Source organism: Cynara cardunculus (genome assembly GCF_001531365.2).
Source record: "Cynara cardunculus var. scolymus isolate 2C chromosome LG 16, CcrdV1, whole genome shotgun sequence".
NCBI lineage: Eukaryota > Viridiplantae > Streptophyta > Magnoliopsida > Asterales > Asteraceae > Cynara > Cynara cardunculus.
The window spans coordinates 14612144-14631639 of record NC_037543.1 but is presented as its reverse complement, the minus strand read 5'-3'; the positions used below and the strand labels follow the sequence as shown (position 1 = coordinate 14631639).

General features: G+C 36.7%; 1 protein-coding gene across 3 annotated transcripts; it reads right to left on the bottom strand.

The window, feature by feature from the left end:
• Positions 1-9609: 9609 nt before the first annotated feature.
• On the bottom strand, positions 9610-17988 carry LOC112529213 (ATP-dependent 6-phosphofructokinase 6-like). 3 transcript variants are annotated; one of them, XM_025140358.1, is made up of 14 exons: positions 17961-17988; positions 17538-17641; positions 16077-16123; positions 15945-15984; positions 15395-15457; positions 15185-15322; positions 13732-13890; positions 13596-13649; positions 13003-13071; positions 12334-12463; positions 11096-11364; positions 10458-10506; positions 10123-10277; positions 9610-10017 (listed from the first exon to the last, which is right to left on the bottom strand). In XM_025140358.1, exons 2-14 carry the CDS (start codon positions 17637-17639, stop codon positions 9835-9837), a joined length of 1458 nt encoding a protein of 485 aa, XP_024996126.1. In that variant the 5' UTR covers positions 17640-17641; positions 17961-17988; the 3' UTR covers positions 9610-9834. The 3 variants fall into 3 exon arrangements, with proteins under 3 accessions (XP_024996126.1, XP_024996124.1, XP_024996125.1); XM_025140356.1 differs by lacking the exon at positions 17961-17988 and adding an exon at positions 17733-17954 and having other exon boundaries at positions 17538-17646; XM_025140357.1 differs by lacking the exon at positions 17961-17988 and adding an exon at positions 17733-17954.
• Positions 17989-19496: the final 1508 nt, after the last annotated feature.

The following is a 19496-nucleotide window of genomic DNA, read 5'->3' as shown; positions in this document are numbered from 1 at the left end:
TTTTCTTATTTGTGAATGGTTTGTTCTTTGTTTTATTCTCTTTTCCTTTTATATGTCGAAGATGAAACTCAGGATGGATTCATCCAGCTTTCATCTCTTTTGGTAACACATGGTATATTGATATTTAGAAGCTAATACTTGAGGCTTATCTAAAATGTTTCATCCATATTCTAGCTTTTTTGGAGGAATGTTTGACGTCTTTCGAACACATGTTTAACTTGATATTTGTTAGGACAAAAATTGTTCTAAATAATCTGAAAGTTCTATTAAAGCAATTCGAGCTAAAGATGGAAGATTCAGAGATCTGATCTATGCTAAAACGACCAAGGTTGAAAGAACAACCAGAGCCTCTAGATTCAGGACCAAAGCCCCTCAGGACGAACTATGCTCTGGATGCTAAGTGTCAATGCAACAACAACTGACAACCCCTCTGGTTGAACTATGCTCTGAAAGACTATTTTCAGATCTCTGGAATCAAAGACTTTAGTGTTCTAAGTGTCAAATATGAAGAAGTCTGAAGATGATTTACTTCAAGAGGACTTAGTCATACAGTTGTCTGAAACCAAGAGCTCGGATACAAAGCTCAGACACAGAGAACATGAAGAGCAAATAGTCAAGTACTCGGATACAGAGCTTAACTCCCAGACACAGAGCCTCTGCATAGTACATGCAGAGCCTCTGGGTCTCCTACTTAGCCCGTCTGTATGAAGGTTACACAACTCATCTTACAGCGTTCCAGCCTCTGTCCGACATGTATTCAGAAACGGTTACTACAATCAAACACGTAGAGGCAACAGATTGGTGGACGCGTTGATTTTGCAAAGATGTATTTCGAGAAGATGCCTTTTCTGGAAACACCTATAAAAGGGTATTTCCTCTAAGGCAATAAAAAAAATGAATTTCGCATGAGAGTCAATTAGGTCATTGAGAGAGTTATGTATTTTCCTTTCTATTCAATAAAGAAAACAGCCGGCTTCTATTCATGTCTTCAACAATCTCTTGTTTATAAATGCTTTAACGTTAATCTTCTGTGGATCTGGGGTCTAACAATATTTTCTAATATGACGACATTCATAAATTAAATAGAATAAGGAACCGCTTCATCTTCATGAAGTGTAAAGTAGTGGAAAGATATTATTTATTTATTTTTTTAAATTACATTTATTTATTTTGTTTTTATTTTTATTTTTCAAATAACATTTATTTATTTTGTTTTAACATATGATCAACCGAATTTTTTTAATAAAATAAATATCTTTTTATTTAGAACACAAATTATTATAATTAGTGTTAGACCCGTCTGTTGATCGGATATAAAATCGTATGCAGCATTACTTTATTGTGAATATGTAACCAATTTTTTTTTATGAATATTAAAAAGATGATCCATATTCAACAATTAAAAATGAATTCTATCTCCAATACCCATCAATTAATAAGATAATCCATAATACGATAACTCAAAATCAACATCATTTTCAGCACCCAAGTGTCCTCATCACTAGTGAAGAAGTAAAATCAATAAATCTCATCACAACAATTCAAATGAAACTAAAAAAGTTCAACCGACTTCATCACAACAATTCAAATAGAAACTAATTCAATAATATTCATGGATTGAACTAATGACATTAGACATGTAGATAGAAAAAGTGGAAAGTAGACAAGCTACCTTCATGGAAAATCTATCAGTATATGCATTATAATAATCAAATTACAAAGCCTATCGAGGGAGCAAGTATGTGAAGTACAATGATCAATTTACACAAACAGAAAACATGAATGACGAGAAAAGAAAGATTGTAATCTAAATGTAACATTCACAAAGTCACAAGAAAAAAGAACACCGATAACATTAATTTCTTTCTCTTTAAATAAACTACAGACGTCTTTCTCTAACAGATGCAAGCCAAGAATGAATGGAGTTCCTCTCCTTCCCTTCACAATCACATGATAAGAGCATACTGCTGAGTTAAATATAGAGGAAGAAACATATAGAGAATAGACGTGTAATTGAAGTAGCAAAGCAAATAAAATTGAGTTTCGCTCATCACTTGTCAAGTCTAAAATGTTGGTTGTGTTTAATACATTGCTTATTTATTTGCAATTATCAAGTTTTGTAATTTGATGGGCCATTATCCGAATGTTTGACATTTGCACGAGGATGAATTAGAAGAGTTGATACAAAGAAAAAATCCATCTGTAATTTTGAATAGCCTATTAAACTCCTAACTCCATATGCGATTAGATTAACAAAAAACAAAGATCTATTTACCAAATGTCAAGACGATGAGCAGATGTCGATTCTAGGGATGGAGGATCAACCATGATGAAATTGTAGGATCCCCTTTCGTCCTTTGGTCGGACTAAGCGGATTCCATTCATCATATCATAGATGTCGATTGGATTACAAATTACAAACAATGGAGAGAATCCATAAGTTGGAAGCAATTAAAGTTAGTGGGGTAGGGGCTGCAATTGATGCTTTGTAGGGGTATATATCTGTACTATATATATAAGCATGCTAAACGGTTTTATGTTGAAAATTAAGAGGTCCCCTTATGCACTGTGTACAAGTTTTGAAGCTAAACATCTCCCATGAAACTGAAGCTTTGTAGGGGTATATATATCTATACTATATATAAGCATGCTAAACTGTTTTGTGTTGAAAATTAAGAGGTACTACATGCAACTTGTACAAGTTTTGAAGCTAAACATCTCCCATGAAACTTCCACTTTTCAAAGATAATATTAAAATCAAATTATTTTTAATTTTTAAGTTACACTTTATACCCTTATAGTTAGTAATTTAATTTACTTTATATCTCTTTCTTTTTCATTTTACACCATTATCATATTATCATTCATAATCGTATATTAACTAAAATATATTAAAAAAATACGTTTCACTTTAAAAAAAATACCTTCAGAATGAGTCAAATGTTTAATATTTTTCGATTAATCTTATTAAAAAAGAGAAACTGAGGTGGCAAAGTCATGAACCTCTAAAGAAGTTCATGATTGCTTACTCTAAGGGAGCGTTTGATACGAAGAATGTTTTTTGGATGAAATGAAATCTGTCAAATAAATTTGATTTTGAAGGAATTGAAATGAAATGTTATCAGGTTTGACCACTTGTTTAGCTGACAAACATTTGAATGGAATATGTTAAGGGAATTAGAATCTGTCTATTTGATTGGCATATGTAGCTTTGAAATTGGAATCAAATATTGGTAAACGACCAAAATACCCTTTTTTGAAATTTTTGAAACCAAAATCCAACTACCGTGGTTCGGATCGGCGGTGGTCGACGGTGGTCCTGATTCATGGTGGTCCAGATCGGTGGTGGTCAACGATGGTTCAGATTGGTGGTCGTCGACGGTGGTTCAGTTCGATGGTAGTCGACAGTGGTTCAAGTCGATGGTGCTGGGTCGAGTGGTGGTTCAGATCGTTGGTGGGTCGGGCGGTGGTTTTAGATCGGTGGTGGTCGGGCGGTGGTTTAGATCGACGGTGGTTCATGTAGAGGTGGTCGACGGTGGTTCAGATCGATGATGGTCGACGGTGGTTCAGATCGACGGTGGTCGATGGTGGTTCCGATCGGTGGTGGTCGACGATGGTTCCGATCGGTGGTGGTTGGCGGTGTTCAAACCGATGTGGTTGACAATGGTTGGCGGTGGTTCAAATCAAGTAGGGAAGATAAGCAATTTTGTCTTTTTGAGAAAATAGGATGAAATGGAATTAAATTCTTTCTGAAATGTGAGAGAATGACCAAATCTATGAATGGTGAAATGTATGGAATTCAATTTCATTCCATACATAAACCAAACACCCTAAGTATTTTATATTCAATTATTGTATGCCATCATGGACGTTCTAATGTACTTGAAGGCCCTGTTACACATGTAAGACTATTGGTCGAATGAACAAGTAATAAATAGAACATATATAACTATATTAAAATTCTTACAAACCAAAACATCAAAATGATTTAAATGACAAAATAGCATAATGCCATTGGTTATAGGTTGATTTCAACTTCTTGTCCTCTATATCTATATGCATGGTCTTGTATCTATCGATTTCTTAGGTTTAGGTTCAATTTTTGGGAAAATTTTGCAAGAAATATAACTAAAATCAGAAGTAGAGATGGACAAACTGGTTAATCACAAACTTGGTATGGACTAGTTTCTAGATATAATAACCGTAGCTAGTAGCAGGGAACGGACCTATAAATTTTTTCAAACCGTGACACCATTTGACTACAGAAATGACACTAACAGGATTCAAACTCAAGCCAGAGGTGGATCAAAAGTCTTGCAACCAAACTCTACCGAAGAAAAATTGTTCTCATTATAACTTCAATATACATATCGTGGCACAAAAGAAATTATATGGTGACACCTTTTATGAACCTAAACACCTTTTTAGCCTTGAACGGGAAATAGTACGATGACACACCGCTGTAGGTCCATCCTTGGCTGGTCGTAACCGGTTGGACCAGTTCAATAACCACTTAATCTTTTAGAATGGACTTTTACACAATTGCCCCTTCAAATATAGATAAACAACCTTGGACATTAGAAATATGTTAATTAAGTAACCTGTTTATGGTAATGTGTCCAAGCCGGATGGGCTTTAGGGTTAGGGTTTCCCGTGTAATTATGTCTATATATAGTGTCTCTCCTCTTGTAAATTAGAATATTCTGATTAATCATATAATAGAGAATTCTCTCTAATATCTCGGTCCTAGTTCTCTCTCTGATTCATGGTATCAGAGCCTAGGGTTGGCCGCCGTTACTGTTCATCACCGCCGTTACTGTTCATCGCCGGAGTTACAGTAACTCTGTTAATTTTGTTGGTCGGAATCCCCATCTGGTTTGTTTTCCGGCATCTTTTTTGGTCTAATTTTGTTGTTATCTAGTCGCAACAGATCTGATCTCATCCGTTTGGTCAAACTTTGTTAATTGCTATCTATTTAGTCTGGTTTCTTTTGATAATCTGTCCCTTGAGTGTTCGTTTCTGATTTAATTAATATGACGAACACTGATGATAAAGCCTCCGGTAGTACTCGTGTTCCTGACATAATTTCAGCYAGTAGTAAAGTTACAGAAAACAAGCTTAATGGTAACAATTACTTCGAATGGATCAAAACGATTCGTTTGTATGTTCGAAGTATGGGAATGGCTTCCCATCTGGAATCTGACCCTCCCACTACGGGTAATCATGACCTTTGGTTACAACAAGATGCCCGTATGTTCTTGCAAATTATAATTTCTATTGATCCCTCCGTTTCAACTTTAATCAGTCACTGTGAATATGTGAAAGAGCTAATAGAATATCTTGACTTCCTGTACTCCGGACAAAGTAATATTTCAAGGATTTACAACGTATGTAAGTCATTCCATCGTGGGGAACAACATGACCGATCACTTACCGCCTATGCCATGGAATTCAAGAAGATATATGAGGAAATGAACTCTCTTCTCCCGTTGAGTACTGATCTGAAAACTATGCAGACTCAAAGGGAACAGAGTGCTGTCATAAGCTTCCTAACTGGCTTATGCCCAGAATATAATTCCATCAGATCTTATTTCTTAAATGAATCCGTGATACCTTCTCTTCAAGAGACTCTTGCTCGGGTTCTTCGGCATGAAGATTTTCAGCCTACTCCACCATCTGATCATAATTCGGCTTTACTTAGCCGAGGTGGATACCGTGGCGGTTTTCGAGGTAGCTATCGTGGAAGGGGTAGCACTAGAGGAGGCCACAATGATTGACCAACTGATTTTAACTCAGACGTAAAGTGCCACTACTGTCGTGAACTTGGTCATACTAAGTTTAATTGCAAGAAACGACAGGTTAGAAATCAGAGACTCTCCTTAGCACATGCTGCAACTACATCAGATGACACAGCTATGAGACACAAAGAGGAACCTCATCTGGTAAATGAGCACCCCGCTGCTTCCACTGCTATGTTTGCTGAGACAGGTAACTCTGACAAATGCTTTGTATCATCCTCCTCCAAATGGGTCATTGATTCAGGTGCCTCAAACCATATGACTGGTAATTCTCACCTTCTCCTAAATTTCAATAAACATGCATCCTCAGCTCAAGTCATAATAGCTGATGGATCTGTCTCCCAAATAATTGGGTCTGGCACTGTTAAATTGTCCCCATCTGTCTCGTTATCCTCAGTCCTGAGCCTACCAATTTTTTTAACTTACTGTCTGTGAGCAAAATTACTCGCACTTTGAATTGTAGTGTCTCATTCTTTCCTGATTACTATGTCATTCAGGATTTGCAGACGAAGAGGATTATTAGTAGAGGAAGGGAATCGGATGGCCTATACATATTTGAACCACCCAAACCATATTCCTTGGCAAGTTCCAGTTCATCATCTCCTTTTGAAGTTCATTRTCGACTAGGTCATCCTTCCTTACAGAGTCTCAAGAAGTTGTGTCCTGAATTTTCCCATTTACAGTATTTACAATGTGAGTCATGTCAGTTTGCCAAACATCAACGTGTTCACTTAAGTCCTAGAGTCAATAAACGGGTTGCTTCCCCATTTCAATTAGTACATTCTGATGTCTGGGGCCCATGTCCTGTAACGTCTAAGTCTGGTTTTAAGTATTTTGTTACGTTTGTAGATGATTATTCTCGATCTACTTGGTTATACTTCATGAAAAACCGTTCAGAAGTGTTTAATCATTTACGTTCCTTTCATTCTGAAATCCAAACTCAGTTTCAAACATCTATTAAAACTTTACGAAGTGACAATGCAAAAGAGTATGTATCCCAACAAATTCAATCCTATATGTTGCAAAATGGTATCCTTCATGAGTCCTCATGTGTTGATACTCCAGCACAAAATGGGGTAGCCGAACGAAAAAATCGTCACCTCCTTGAGGTTGCCCGAGCACTTCTGTTTCAGATGTCCGTCCCTCAGTCTTTTTGGCTGATGCAGTATCAACAGCCTGTTTTCTTATCAATAGAATGTCGTATGTTGTCCTGAATGGAGAAACTCCATTCTCTGTTTTGTTCCCAGGACAACGATTATTCCCTATTGAGCCAAAGATCTTCGGTGTTACATGCTTTGTTCCTGACACACGCCCCACTATCACCAAGCTTGATCCCAAATCTCTGAAATGCGTGTTCCTTGGGTACTCTCGTCTCCAAAAGGGTTACAGGTGCTTCTCTCCCAATCTTAACCGCTATATTGTATCTCGGGATGTTACCTTCTATGAGAACGTGCCGTTCTTCCCAATTTCCCCTCCGACTCCTTTAAATGAGAAAGATGATGACTTGTTGGTGTATGCCATACCCACTCCTGAGTCCACTACTCAAGCCACCAAACCACCCATTGTTCATGTATATAATAGGCGCGAACGACCTCCTCCGTCTTCACCAATATCATCTGAATCTGCAGATCCACCATCCCCAGAAGATGTACCTCTTGAAGCTTCTATACCCACTCCAGTAAATGAGGATCCTGATCTTGACGCTTCTATTGCTTTCCGAAAAGGTAAACGTTCCTGCACGTATCCTATTGCTTCCTTTGTTTCTTATGATAAACTCTCCATGTCATCTCGTTCTTTGGTCTCTACCCTTGATTCTATACCTATTCCATCTACGGTTGGAGACGCTTTGACTCGTCCTGGATGGCGGGATGCTATGATTGATGAGCTCAATGCTCTTGATCATAACACTATCATGGGATTTGGTAGAGTTACATGCTGACAAAAGAGCAATTGGCTGTAAGTGGGTGTTTACTGTGAAAGTTAATCCTAATGGCTCGATAGCACGGTTAAAAGCTCGTTTGGTTGCAAAGGGGTATGCCCAAACTTATGGAGTGGATTATTCTGAAACTTTTTCTCCTGTTGCAAAGATGGCGTCTATTCGGCTTTTCATCTCTCTAGTTGCTACCTATAATTGGCCTCTTCACCAATTAGATGTGAAAAACGCCTTCTTACATGGCGATCTGCTAGAGGAAGTCTACATGGAGCAACCCCGAGTCTGTTGCTCAGGGGGAGTCTGGGAAGGTCTGTAAATTGCGGAAGTCGTTATACGGCCTAAAGCAATCACCTCGTGCATGGTTCGGTCGGTTCAATTCTGTGGTAACTACATTTGGGTTACGAAGAAGCTCATATGATCACTCAGTGTTCTTTACTTCATCTGATTCTGGATGTATCCTGCTAGTGGTTTATGTCGATGATATTATGATTACGGGCAGTAATGAGAATGGAATTAAGAAGTTGAAAGAATTCCTCGCATCTCAATTTCAAACTAAGGACCTTGGTCCACTGAAATATTTCTTRGGTATTGAGGTATCTCGGAATCACAAAGGAATTTGCCTATCTCAACGAAAATACTGCCTTGACATACTACATGATTCTTGCATGATCGACACGAAACCATGTGAAGCTCCTATGGTTCCGAATGTAAAGCTAAAGTCTGATGATGGGGATCCTCTTGAGAACCCAGAGAAGTACAGGAGAATTGTGGGACGGCTGAATTATCTGACAATCACGCGTCCCGATATTGCCTTTCCGGTAAGTGTATTGAGTCAATTTATGTCGTCTTCAAGAACTACACATTGGGATGCAGTCTGCCATATTTTGAAATATCTGAAGGGAGCTCCTGGTTATGGCATCAAGTACCAAAACCATGGTCATTATGTCATAGAAGGGTTTACTGATGCAGACTATGATGAAGACCCAACAACCAGACGATCAACAACAGGCTACTGTGTCTTTGTAGGAGGGAATCTGGTATCTTGGAAAAGCAAGAAGCAGAATGTTGTATCAAGATCAAGCGCTGAATCTGAATACCGTGCAATGACTCAAACTACTTGTGAGTTGATATAGCTGCGTAATCTAGTGGGAGAGATTAGATTTAATCAATCTACACCAATGAATTTATGGTGTGACAACGAGGTAGCTATCCATATTGCAAGCAATCCCGTATTTCACGAGAGAACTAAGCATATTGAAATAGATTGTCATTTCACTCGGAAAAAGCTTGAAGATGGATCTATTTCAACCTCTCATGTCAGAACTAGCAATCAATTAGCCGACGTCTTCACCAAAGCGTACCAGGGAACCGAATCACATCTTTTTTTAACAAGCTGGGCATGATCAATATATATGCTCCAGCTTGAGGGGGAGTGTTAATTAAGTAACCTGTTTATGGTAATGTGTCCAAGTCCGATGGGCTTTAGGGTTAGGGTTTCCCGTGTAATTATGTCTATATATAGTGTCTCTCCTCTTGTAAATTAGAATATTATGATTAATCATATAATAAAGAATTCTCTTTAATATCTCGGTCCTAGTTCTCTCTGATTACAAAACCCAAAATCGATTAGAAACCCGACTGCCCACGATACGTGTCCCTCTTCACGATGAATAACACATTTAAAGATGAATTTAGAAGTGTTACTCATCATGAATCACACATTTATGCTAAATATGGATTCCTATTAATCATGAATCACATATTCATGATGAATAACTTGGTGTACCGTAGGTGGTTCCTGGTTTCTAATCAATTTTGTGCCCAACAACCCTATATGATCCGAGTTATATGGCATTCATCCACACAAAATCAAAAAGTGGGTAAGATCAACAAAGGGTGCTCAAAATGCAAGACCAGTCACAGCTGCATACTAAAATATCCCAAAACAAAAGACTCCTCAATTTTAATGTTTTTTTTTCGGAAGAGGCTCGGATCATGAATTAAGTAAACTTATCTGATGCTCCAATACAGATGGTTAATCGCGCATCCACAATAGCAAATTTGTAGTGCCTATTATTTTTGTGCATAATCGTGAATCTTGATTTAATTGTCTGCCGTCTTGCTATTTTCTCCATCCAATAACTGAGTCTGAGCCGGCGGTTCCTCCTGTTTCTGGACTTCAATCACGTCTTTTGGTCCCAGAAAGCTCGGTTGATTGGTAGAAGACAGTAGCCTTGCCCACATTCTATCGGTTATCACAACATTATTCTGCTTCTCAGTGATACGCTGCACAACAATATATATATTTATATATATAATACATATAAGATTATAAAAAACCATCTCATCCCAATTGCTATTTCATCAAAAAAATGGAGTTTGTTAACTTACATTGAATGGAATATAAGTCTGTCTACCATTGACAAGCCCACTGGTGAAGCCGGTGTAACCTGCCATTACTCCATGAACGCAACTTTGAGCAAGGAGAGTGCAGTACACATTGTCAGATGCATTACTTGGAACCGCACGGATCATGTAAGTCGGATCTGCCAAACAACTCCATCATTCCCAATTGTTCTAACCCCTTTGTGTTGTGTGTGTCAAGAAAAAGAAGTCATATTTGAAATACCAATTTCACTCTCACAATCAACATCAACCCCTCTTTTTACATTTCTAATGCACGATGAAAGGGATTCATTTAGCAACATAAGATGGCAAAGAATTACCTATATATTTAAGAGTAATGGGCATCGACTGCTGTTTAGCAAAGTGAGCCTACAAAAAAGGAAAAAAAACTCGTTAAAAATTAATATTTGTGGAAAAATCAGAATTTCAGTAGCCAACCCTTGTGGCACCCATGTCATTAACAAAATTTAGTCGGTTTCTTGAACACAGGCCACAGCTTCAGCACTAGCAAACATGATATGTGTCCACGAGCTTTTTTTATATCTTCATCAGAGCATCCTTTAGATAGTCCCTCCGTATCAAGATGAGTGTCCACGTTTCTATGCAAGTGTGTCCCAAAAATATAAGTGTCCACTTTCAAAAATAGATAGTTATAATTTACTAAGTTTCCAATTCTATCCTTAATTATGACACAAGAATATTTAAGAGATGATACAGAGAAATTTTTAGTGGAAACAAGTGCAATAATTAAGGGTAGAATTGTCATTTAGTTAATACATTTATGAAACTGTGTGCTTTTTTATTGCGGTCATTTACTTTGGGACCCTGGGCATATTTGACAATTTCTCAAAACATTTTACAGAAACTAGTCATTGCAAGTTTCATGGGAAGGGACCAGTAATAGCAAAAATGATGGGCAAGCTTCAAATTTATAAATTATCAAGCATGAGCTAAATACCTTGATTTTATCAGATATCCACAATCCAACATCTTGAAGTAGTTTATTTCCGGAAGCATCTTGTGCAGTTGCAGAACTCAAGCTTTCTGCTGCAAGAAGTTCCTGACCGGCACCTTCGGCCACAACAATAACCATGTGTCCGTTGTCCTTGAGACGTTTCTCTACATATTCTAAAAGTCCACCTTCTCCTTCAAGATAAAAAGGTGATTCCGGAATCAAGCACAAATCAACATCTCGACTTGCCAAAGTTGCATACATTGCAATAAACCCTGAAAAACAACAATTACATATTCAGTAGGGAAATAATCAGACATCCTGAAATATTTGACCTAGTGCGACCAACGTTTGACTGAGTGTTATCTTATGATCCAAAACTCTTTAAAATGGAAGGTTTCTGGAAGTTGAGAATAAGCCTATGGCCCAAAAAGAGTAAAACCATACAATACTTGAGCGTAACACCCTATACCTTACAAAAGTCCCCGCGTCTTGTCTCAGTGGTAGGATGGTGGGCATCGACAAAAGAGGTCCTGGGTTCATACCCTTGCACCACCACTTACTACCGACTAGCAGTGATTTAGGGGCTGTTTGGCTGGTTTTCCATCAAGTCTTGTATGGATAAAGTTGTCAATATGGATTAATCTGTCTGTATAGACTAGGAAGGTTTTTGTTTGGGAGGGCTTTTTCTTAGATGAAAGGAGAATGTTTTTTAATTGGGAGGGCCAGGTTTGGAAAAACTCACTTTCTGCATAAAACTCCCCTGTAGAATCTTAGTGAATAAGTCACTTTCTTTATCATTAAGCCACTACCAAACAGTCATATATAGCTGACCGAATAAGCTGTCCCATTAAGCTAATTAAGCTGCTAACAAACATGCCCTTACCTCCCCCATGATGGCCGTGGGACCGGTGCATTGTGGGCGGTCCAAAGGGTGGTGTCTACCCTTTTTCTTTATACCTTACAGGCCTTATGTTTTTCTAAGCATAGATCATTATGTCAATTCTCCTCTTCTTGTAATGATAAAGCAAATAATTATCTAAACAGCACTTAGTTCTTTAAATTGCGTCAAGATCCTCATTCCTCAACATAGGTCTCAACTTAACTCTAATCTTATTGATTGTTTTTTTGATCAATTATTCTACGATTGCTACCTTCTCTACAATAACTCTATTGATGCTATGTGAAGTACACTACTAATACAGTTACACAACTTCCAAAAATCAATTGGAGGTGAAGCATACCACAGTAGCGCCCCATCAGTTTGACCACCCCGATGCCATTTTCAGCACTTTCTGCTTCCACATGTGCAGCATTAATAGCACGTTGAGCCTCTTCAACGGCAGTATCAAAACCAAATGATCTGTCAATGACCTGGAATAAACATGCAATAAGCCTGTAAGCATTGACCAAAGATACTAGCTATCTACATTGAAAAAACAAAGGAAATCCAAAACATTCACAGATGATACTATCCAAAACAAGTGACCAACTTAATATTTTGGAATAATATTGTCCATGTTATGAAGATAAATACCAAATATCAATTACAGTGATAAGCCACCTATTTAACTTAAAAGTACCATTTTTCATTCATCATGTTCATGCCTTCTTTATTTTGAACCTAGTCTTCACCTTTTTATGATAAGTGCCCGTTGTAGATAACCTTTACTGCTTATATTCAGTAATTTTATGATTTGAGGTAGACTATTTATATTATAACTACCTCTACGCACTTTGATAATACTTCTGTTCTAACCCTAGTGAAAATGGAAGGTTCAAGAGCGGTCAATAACCCTCGGCTCCTGAATAGTGGCTAGCTTGAAAACTCAATGTGTTAAGTAGACACATGTTGACGCAAGAACATATAGCTAATCCAGGAAATTGTTATTTATAGGAATGCAAATAAATACCGGAATGTCATTATCAATTGTCTTCGGAATCCCAGCCACTACGGCTTTAAGTCCACGTCGTCTTATTTCCTGCACAAATAGAATGAGATTGTAAAGAGAATACCTTAACTTTGTATAGTTGTTCATGAAGAAACATATTATGTATCTCCATAAAAGTGTCCAACTGAACAACTTCTCTCAAGTTTTCATAAAATTCCTGAAGTTGATAATGTTAGTATATGAAGAGAAGGGAAAGTAGATGCCACATAAACACACAAACACATGGCAAAAAAACATATTGAAAAAGATATATAAAACTTAGCCTTTTTAATAAACAAGAACGGATAAAGAAGCTGAGAAGGAATGCCAAACTTGGTGAAGTGCTTACAGCCTTCTCATTTTATTGTTCCCTTTTAATTTTCTATCTTCACTATATAAGCAAACATTGCACAAAACTTGTGCAGAAAAGCACCAAAAGTGCATGTCTTAAAGCACCAAAGCATTTAGAAACCAAGTGAATGTCTTATTTGCATCTCTTTATTTGTGGCGAATTTCATTTTCAGCCTTGTTTGTAATAAAGGACTCGTTGTTTAAGATTGACGCTGAGTATTTACCTGATAAATAACTGCTGCTCCCTTTTGAGTTCCATCCCCTCCAATGATATAGACCTGAATCATAAAAGAACCAATCAGTGACATCAACTCTTGTCTAATCAAACAACCAATAGCTAAAAATATATACTTCACACACCTGATTGATACCACGATCTTGAATACTGTCAACTATCTTTGGTTTATCATGGCCCCCTCGAGAAGTACCAATAATTGTACCACCACGCTTATGGATGTCATTCACAAACTTTGGTGTCAAAGTAATGGTATTTTTTGAGTAGAAACCTCTATACCCTCCCTACACAAAAACAAATGCACCATCATATGAGGTGAGACATTAGTGGAAAGTAACATAATGACCACATCTTTGTGTTTTGGTTTCGCATGAATACTCAAAGCAACAACAATGAACCAGAACATAGATAATGATAAATGTCTGTGTGCAAATGTATTATTTTTGCATTAATAGTTATCTATTTATTTATACATTACACACCATTATTAAAATGTCTCATTTTACGAAAACAACTTCTTTGTACATTGTGGCACTCCCTTTATCACCAAAAAGAGAGTCCAATGCCAAATTTGGTTACTTCCTTAACTTCAAAAGTGACCAATAATTGTTGTAACATGGTTATTGCATCAAACTGTAACAACATATTGTAATCATAAACTGATTATGCTAGAAAGCTAAATACATCCATGTCAATTTTAATTATATGAATAGTGAAAGGCTAGATTCTACAAACAAAGAGCATATCCCTTTCTAGATGGACAAAACATGGTAACAATAAACAAAAATCTAGTGGAGTACACCTTAATTTCTATACAAGATTAGCGTTCTAAAATCCCTGCCTAAGGCCGCTTAGGGGGATCCCCCCACTGCTTCAGTTTAGCAACTAATAATCGAATTAAACTTTCAAAAACTAAAGCATGGATTAATAGAATATGCTCAACTTCTTTTTGTCAATCAACTTGGAAAGAATCTTTCCGATCTTTTCTAACTAATTGTAATAATGAAAATAGTCATTTAGAAAAGTAATTGTATCGAAGTAATATAGTATTAAATTCTGATATATTGTATGTTTACTTGATCTAAATATTAATGTAATTTTAAAATATACCACTTATGCTTCAGCTTCATCCCCACTTAGGTGATTAAAAGCTAGAACTTCTGACAACCGCCTAGCTTAGCTTAGCGCTTTCTAGAACACTGTACATGATAAGATACAAAATTAACAAAATGAACTTCATCATATATTTAGAAAGGAAGGGTAATCAAGGAACAACAAATTTAACATAGTGTTGATTTTATAATAGAGCTTGTTTTAGACAAATAAAAAACCAAATGAAAGTATTACAATTTATCTTCCACAAAATTTATAACCAGGAAAATAATACATGCAATACCTCCATCTCTTTTAAGAAATGAAAGAAGAGATAATTTCATCATCAAATCATGCGTTAATCAATTTCTTCCGGTGTATTCAGTCAAATCAGAGAGTCTGAAGGTGGAGGTATCTAAGACTTGGTTAATATCGAGTCCCTACAAAAAGAAATTTATCAGATGGTGATGTCAAAGAAAGACTTACATCGATCCCAAGAACTTTGGTCACGCCATACATGTGATACAATGCGCATACAATTTCCCTGATCACCGTATTTAATCCAGGACACAAACCACCGCACGTTACAATACAGGCATGCACCTCATCTGGTGCGAAATAAACCTGCAGCAATGAAGGCCCTCCCTTAGCAAAAACCAATATTAGACGGATTATAGGTAAAAGTAAAAACTGTACCCTTTGGCGAGGTCCAGCACGTCGAAAATGTATTCCTCTTGGGCCATCCTTGTGGACAACAACCTACAGGAAGACATACAAGTTAGTCAAGTCGTCCCTGGTCAGTGGTTACACTTACTTACAATTGGATTATATCCATCTATGAGTTCATGAATATTTTATCAATATGATTGTTGAAACTAGGATGACTCCAATAAGTAAATATAAACCACAAGGGCTGGGGTATAGTGGTTGAGGTCCTAGGGGATGTGGTGGAATATCCCTTCTGCCCAGGGTTCGGTTCCAGGCGTACACAACAATTGTGGCCATTGAGTTCATCAGGCTGATTTCTTGCAGTCACAATTTGCTGGGATTAGTCCAGGCACAACCTGGGACACCCTTTCAAAAAAAAAAGTAAATATAGTTGATGTCATTTAGGAAAGAATAGTTTTTAACTTGGTGGTAAAATCAGTCTAATTGTTCTTCTAGTTCGCAAATTTAACTCCATCATATATGTCAACTTACAAATATGCATGATATACTATTGTACATGCTAAGAAATAAAACTTACCTTTTGAGGCACAGTATCATCCGCATCAACAAAGTATTGCCTGAAACCGACAGGTTCGATTAACATCACAAATAGCCATAAAGAAAATGTAAACCTGTGTTTTCTTGAAGAAAAGATGCAAATTTAACTTACTTCACAACAGAATATGCAGGATTGGATCGCAATGGATTGGGATAAGTCTGTATTGAATAAATAACAAGAAACAAAAATTAGTTAGAATATATTTATTGAAAACGGTTCATGTAGGAAACAGACCCTTGTAAGAAAATATTCACACAAAACATTGCAAACGATTGCATATTCATGTATCTACCATTCACAAAGCCTCTCTCTCTCTCTCTCTCTCTATATATATATATATATATATAAGTAGACCAAGTATATACCAATCAATTATTGAGATTTGCTAGGTTTAGATCTAAGATATGATCATCAATTTTGTTCGTGAAAGATACAAAGTTCATTTCCAAGAATTCCCCTACCTTTCTCATCTAGTTTGAGATAAAATGTATGTTGATTTTGTTGAATCTCCACACACCATGTTCTTACCACCCCATTCATCCATAAAGGGGCAACAAAAGTAGGACACTAATCATAAGGGGTATCCCAAGTGGATAATACCACTTAAATATCGACTTCAAACATAAAAGAGAGATCTGCAACAACATTCTATTTGGTGAACCAGTTTGGCCAATAACACTATTCATGGAAAAGAACTACACCTTGACTTTTCATGTCAAACATAGTACAATCCATATGCCAATTGATATCCATTTGGTCTCATGATGACAACCAACATAAATCTACTTGTATTCCATAGGCATTTACCCAAGAAGACCCACGGGGTTCAGGCCAGCCTGGTCAAGCCAAGACCACAATAAACCATAAATAAAGAGGGGTTCATTAACAAAACAAGGGGGCTTTAACCACTCTTGTACTTTCAAACAATTGTCTTCTTCTTAATTACTTCCATAATTGATTTCAAAAAGAAAATTTGCTTCCATGGTCATGGCTCATGGCATCTTATTGGCCAATTGATCAACACTGCACCAACCTAAAAAGTGGACATTCTTCAGGTGTACTTTTCTTTGATCACTTCTATAATCGGTCAAACACTTCTTTGTGATGCCTTTACTAATTGCCACTACTAGTCTACTATCAAGAGGCAGGTTCTTTGGTTCATAATCCTCGTGTTGAAGATAACCGGAGCCAAGGGCGAGGTGATGAAATCAGGTCTTGCATCAAAGAAAATATCCAAAACTTTATCAAGTTTAATGTTTGAAAAGGTAAATTGTTTTGACATCCAAAATCATAGTTTATCTTACCCGTAACAGCAATTTCGTCAGAAGGATTCACATTGTTATGCAACAGATCTACAAACCCACAAAACATACTTCTAGGGAATCTTTCGACTAAAAATTAAAATTGAAAAACAAAACCTAAAAGTCAAAGTAACAACAATACTTTTTTCTCATAAACAATATAAATAAATCCAATCAGATACTAAATTGATCAGATGTCCATATATATATACATATATATATATATATATATAGAAAGAGAAAGAGAAAGAGATAGTTAGGGATCACTTACAGGGAGATTAGGGATGTAATCAGTTAAGTGAGGCACATCTTCAAGCACATAACCTGCATCCCCTGTTTCAATTTTCATCGGACAACTGCTGTGATTTTCCATAGCTTTCCTTGTCGTAAACACAAATCAGCAGATGGGTTAACTTGATTTGATCGTCTTGAATAGAGTTTTAGGTATCAAAAAAGAATCGCGAACCGTATGTTTATATATATTTAACGCACGGGCTCAAAGAAGCAAGTTGAAATTTAAAAAGTTGTCAAGATCTCACAAATGGGTTGATTATCAAAACATTCAATAATCAACGGCAGACTATTAAGTATTCGGATTTTGAAAAGTGAGAATGAAAGTCCACAAACCCTCTTCTAGATTTCAGAAACAGGTGGCGTAAGTTTGCATAAGGTTTACCCACAAACCCACGCTTACCGTTTGGTGGTTTTCAGTAGTCATAGGTTTCAAAATAGTTGCTCTTGAATCAAATACAAACCCACGCTTGCCTTTTGCTGGTTTTTATTTCAAGACCCACAAAATAGTTGCTATTTGTACCTTTACTCAAAAAGCCAAAAGCCAAAAGCCAAAAGCCAACTCAGTTACTTCTAGATAAGGAACCAATATGAGAAATGGCATGATCCATTCTTTAGATATGAGTATACATAGATGTTATTAAATAAATCTCTTTTTGTGAGGTTTTTTGAAAATTTTGCTTCATCAATGCTCTTCATTTATTATATTGATAAAGATTATAGCTTGCATTGCGTCTAATTTTTCGTTCTATCAGGCGTTATTATGGTATTTTTTATAATTATTTATGTCTCGTCTGGAATTTTCCTCTATTTTATATATAATAATTCTCTCTCTCTCTCTCTCTCTCTCTCTCTCTTCCATTCTTTAATTTCCTTTTGACCCTCTCTGATTCCTGACTACCCCTCCCTGATCCCAACCTCCATCATCAAATCATCTTCTTGGCCACCTTAAAATTTGTTGTTTCATCTCATTCCTTCTCGATCGTTGTTAGGACCGCCCCCACCTGCATCATACACCACACTAGCAACACACCACCACTTGTGTGATCATTGGTGTTGCCAGAGGGGAAGAAAGACGGAGCAGACAGTAAGGGAAGGGGGAGAAGATCATTGGTTCTTGCTTATATGTACACATTCTTCGATGAAAACTCCAACACACATTACAGCAGACTCCTCCGATCGTGTTATATCTAGAAGTCTCAGTCTTCTTATTATTGTAACAATATTATAAAGAAATATTCTCAAAGAGAAAACAAGTGTAGGCTTCTAGATCAACATAGAAGACGACTCTAAAGATGACTTCTTAGTTAAATCAGAAATAGCTTCTTTTTGATCAAGTACAATTATAAGCAAAACATTTTCTAAGTAGACCAGCCATAAGACATCCAACACTAGAGGACTTTTCCGCTGCATGATATAGTCCCTCTGTAAGCGTTAATTTCACTTTACACGTACCTAATGTTGATTGGGACATGTTTTCCTAACCCCTTTTGGCACGTACAAATAGATTGTTGGATCTAAATAACCCATATTTAGATGAAAGTTTTATAAAGTCTTTGTTAATTGGGCTTGTTAGTGGGCTTGGGCTTTATTGTTGTATTTGCCTTATAAATAGGTGTCTTGGGTTTCATTTGTAACTTGAATAGGCATATTCATTTAAACATACACACACATAGAGAAAGCTTACTGGTTAAACTTTGAATGTACAAATCTCTTATTCTCTCCATCGTAATGAAGCCTATGAGTATTGAACCTCTAACTAACTGTTCTTCATGCCATTCTCTACTCAATTTTTCTATGGAGTTTGTTGCTAGTTGCGATTATCAATTGGTATCAAAGCCTATTGAAGCAAATCTACTTCAAATTTGATCATTTGTGGCAACTATTCAAAGATTTGAAGATTGACTTGATGATTTGGATGCTCAAAATCATTCAAACA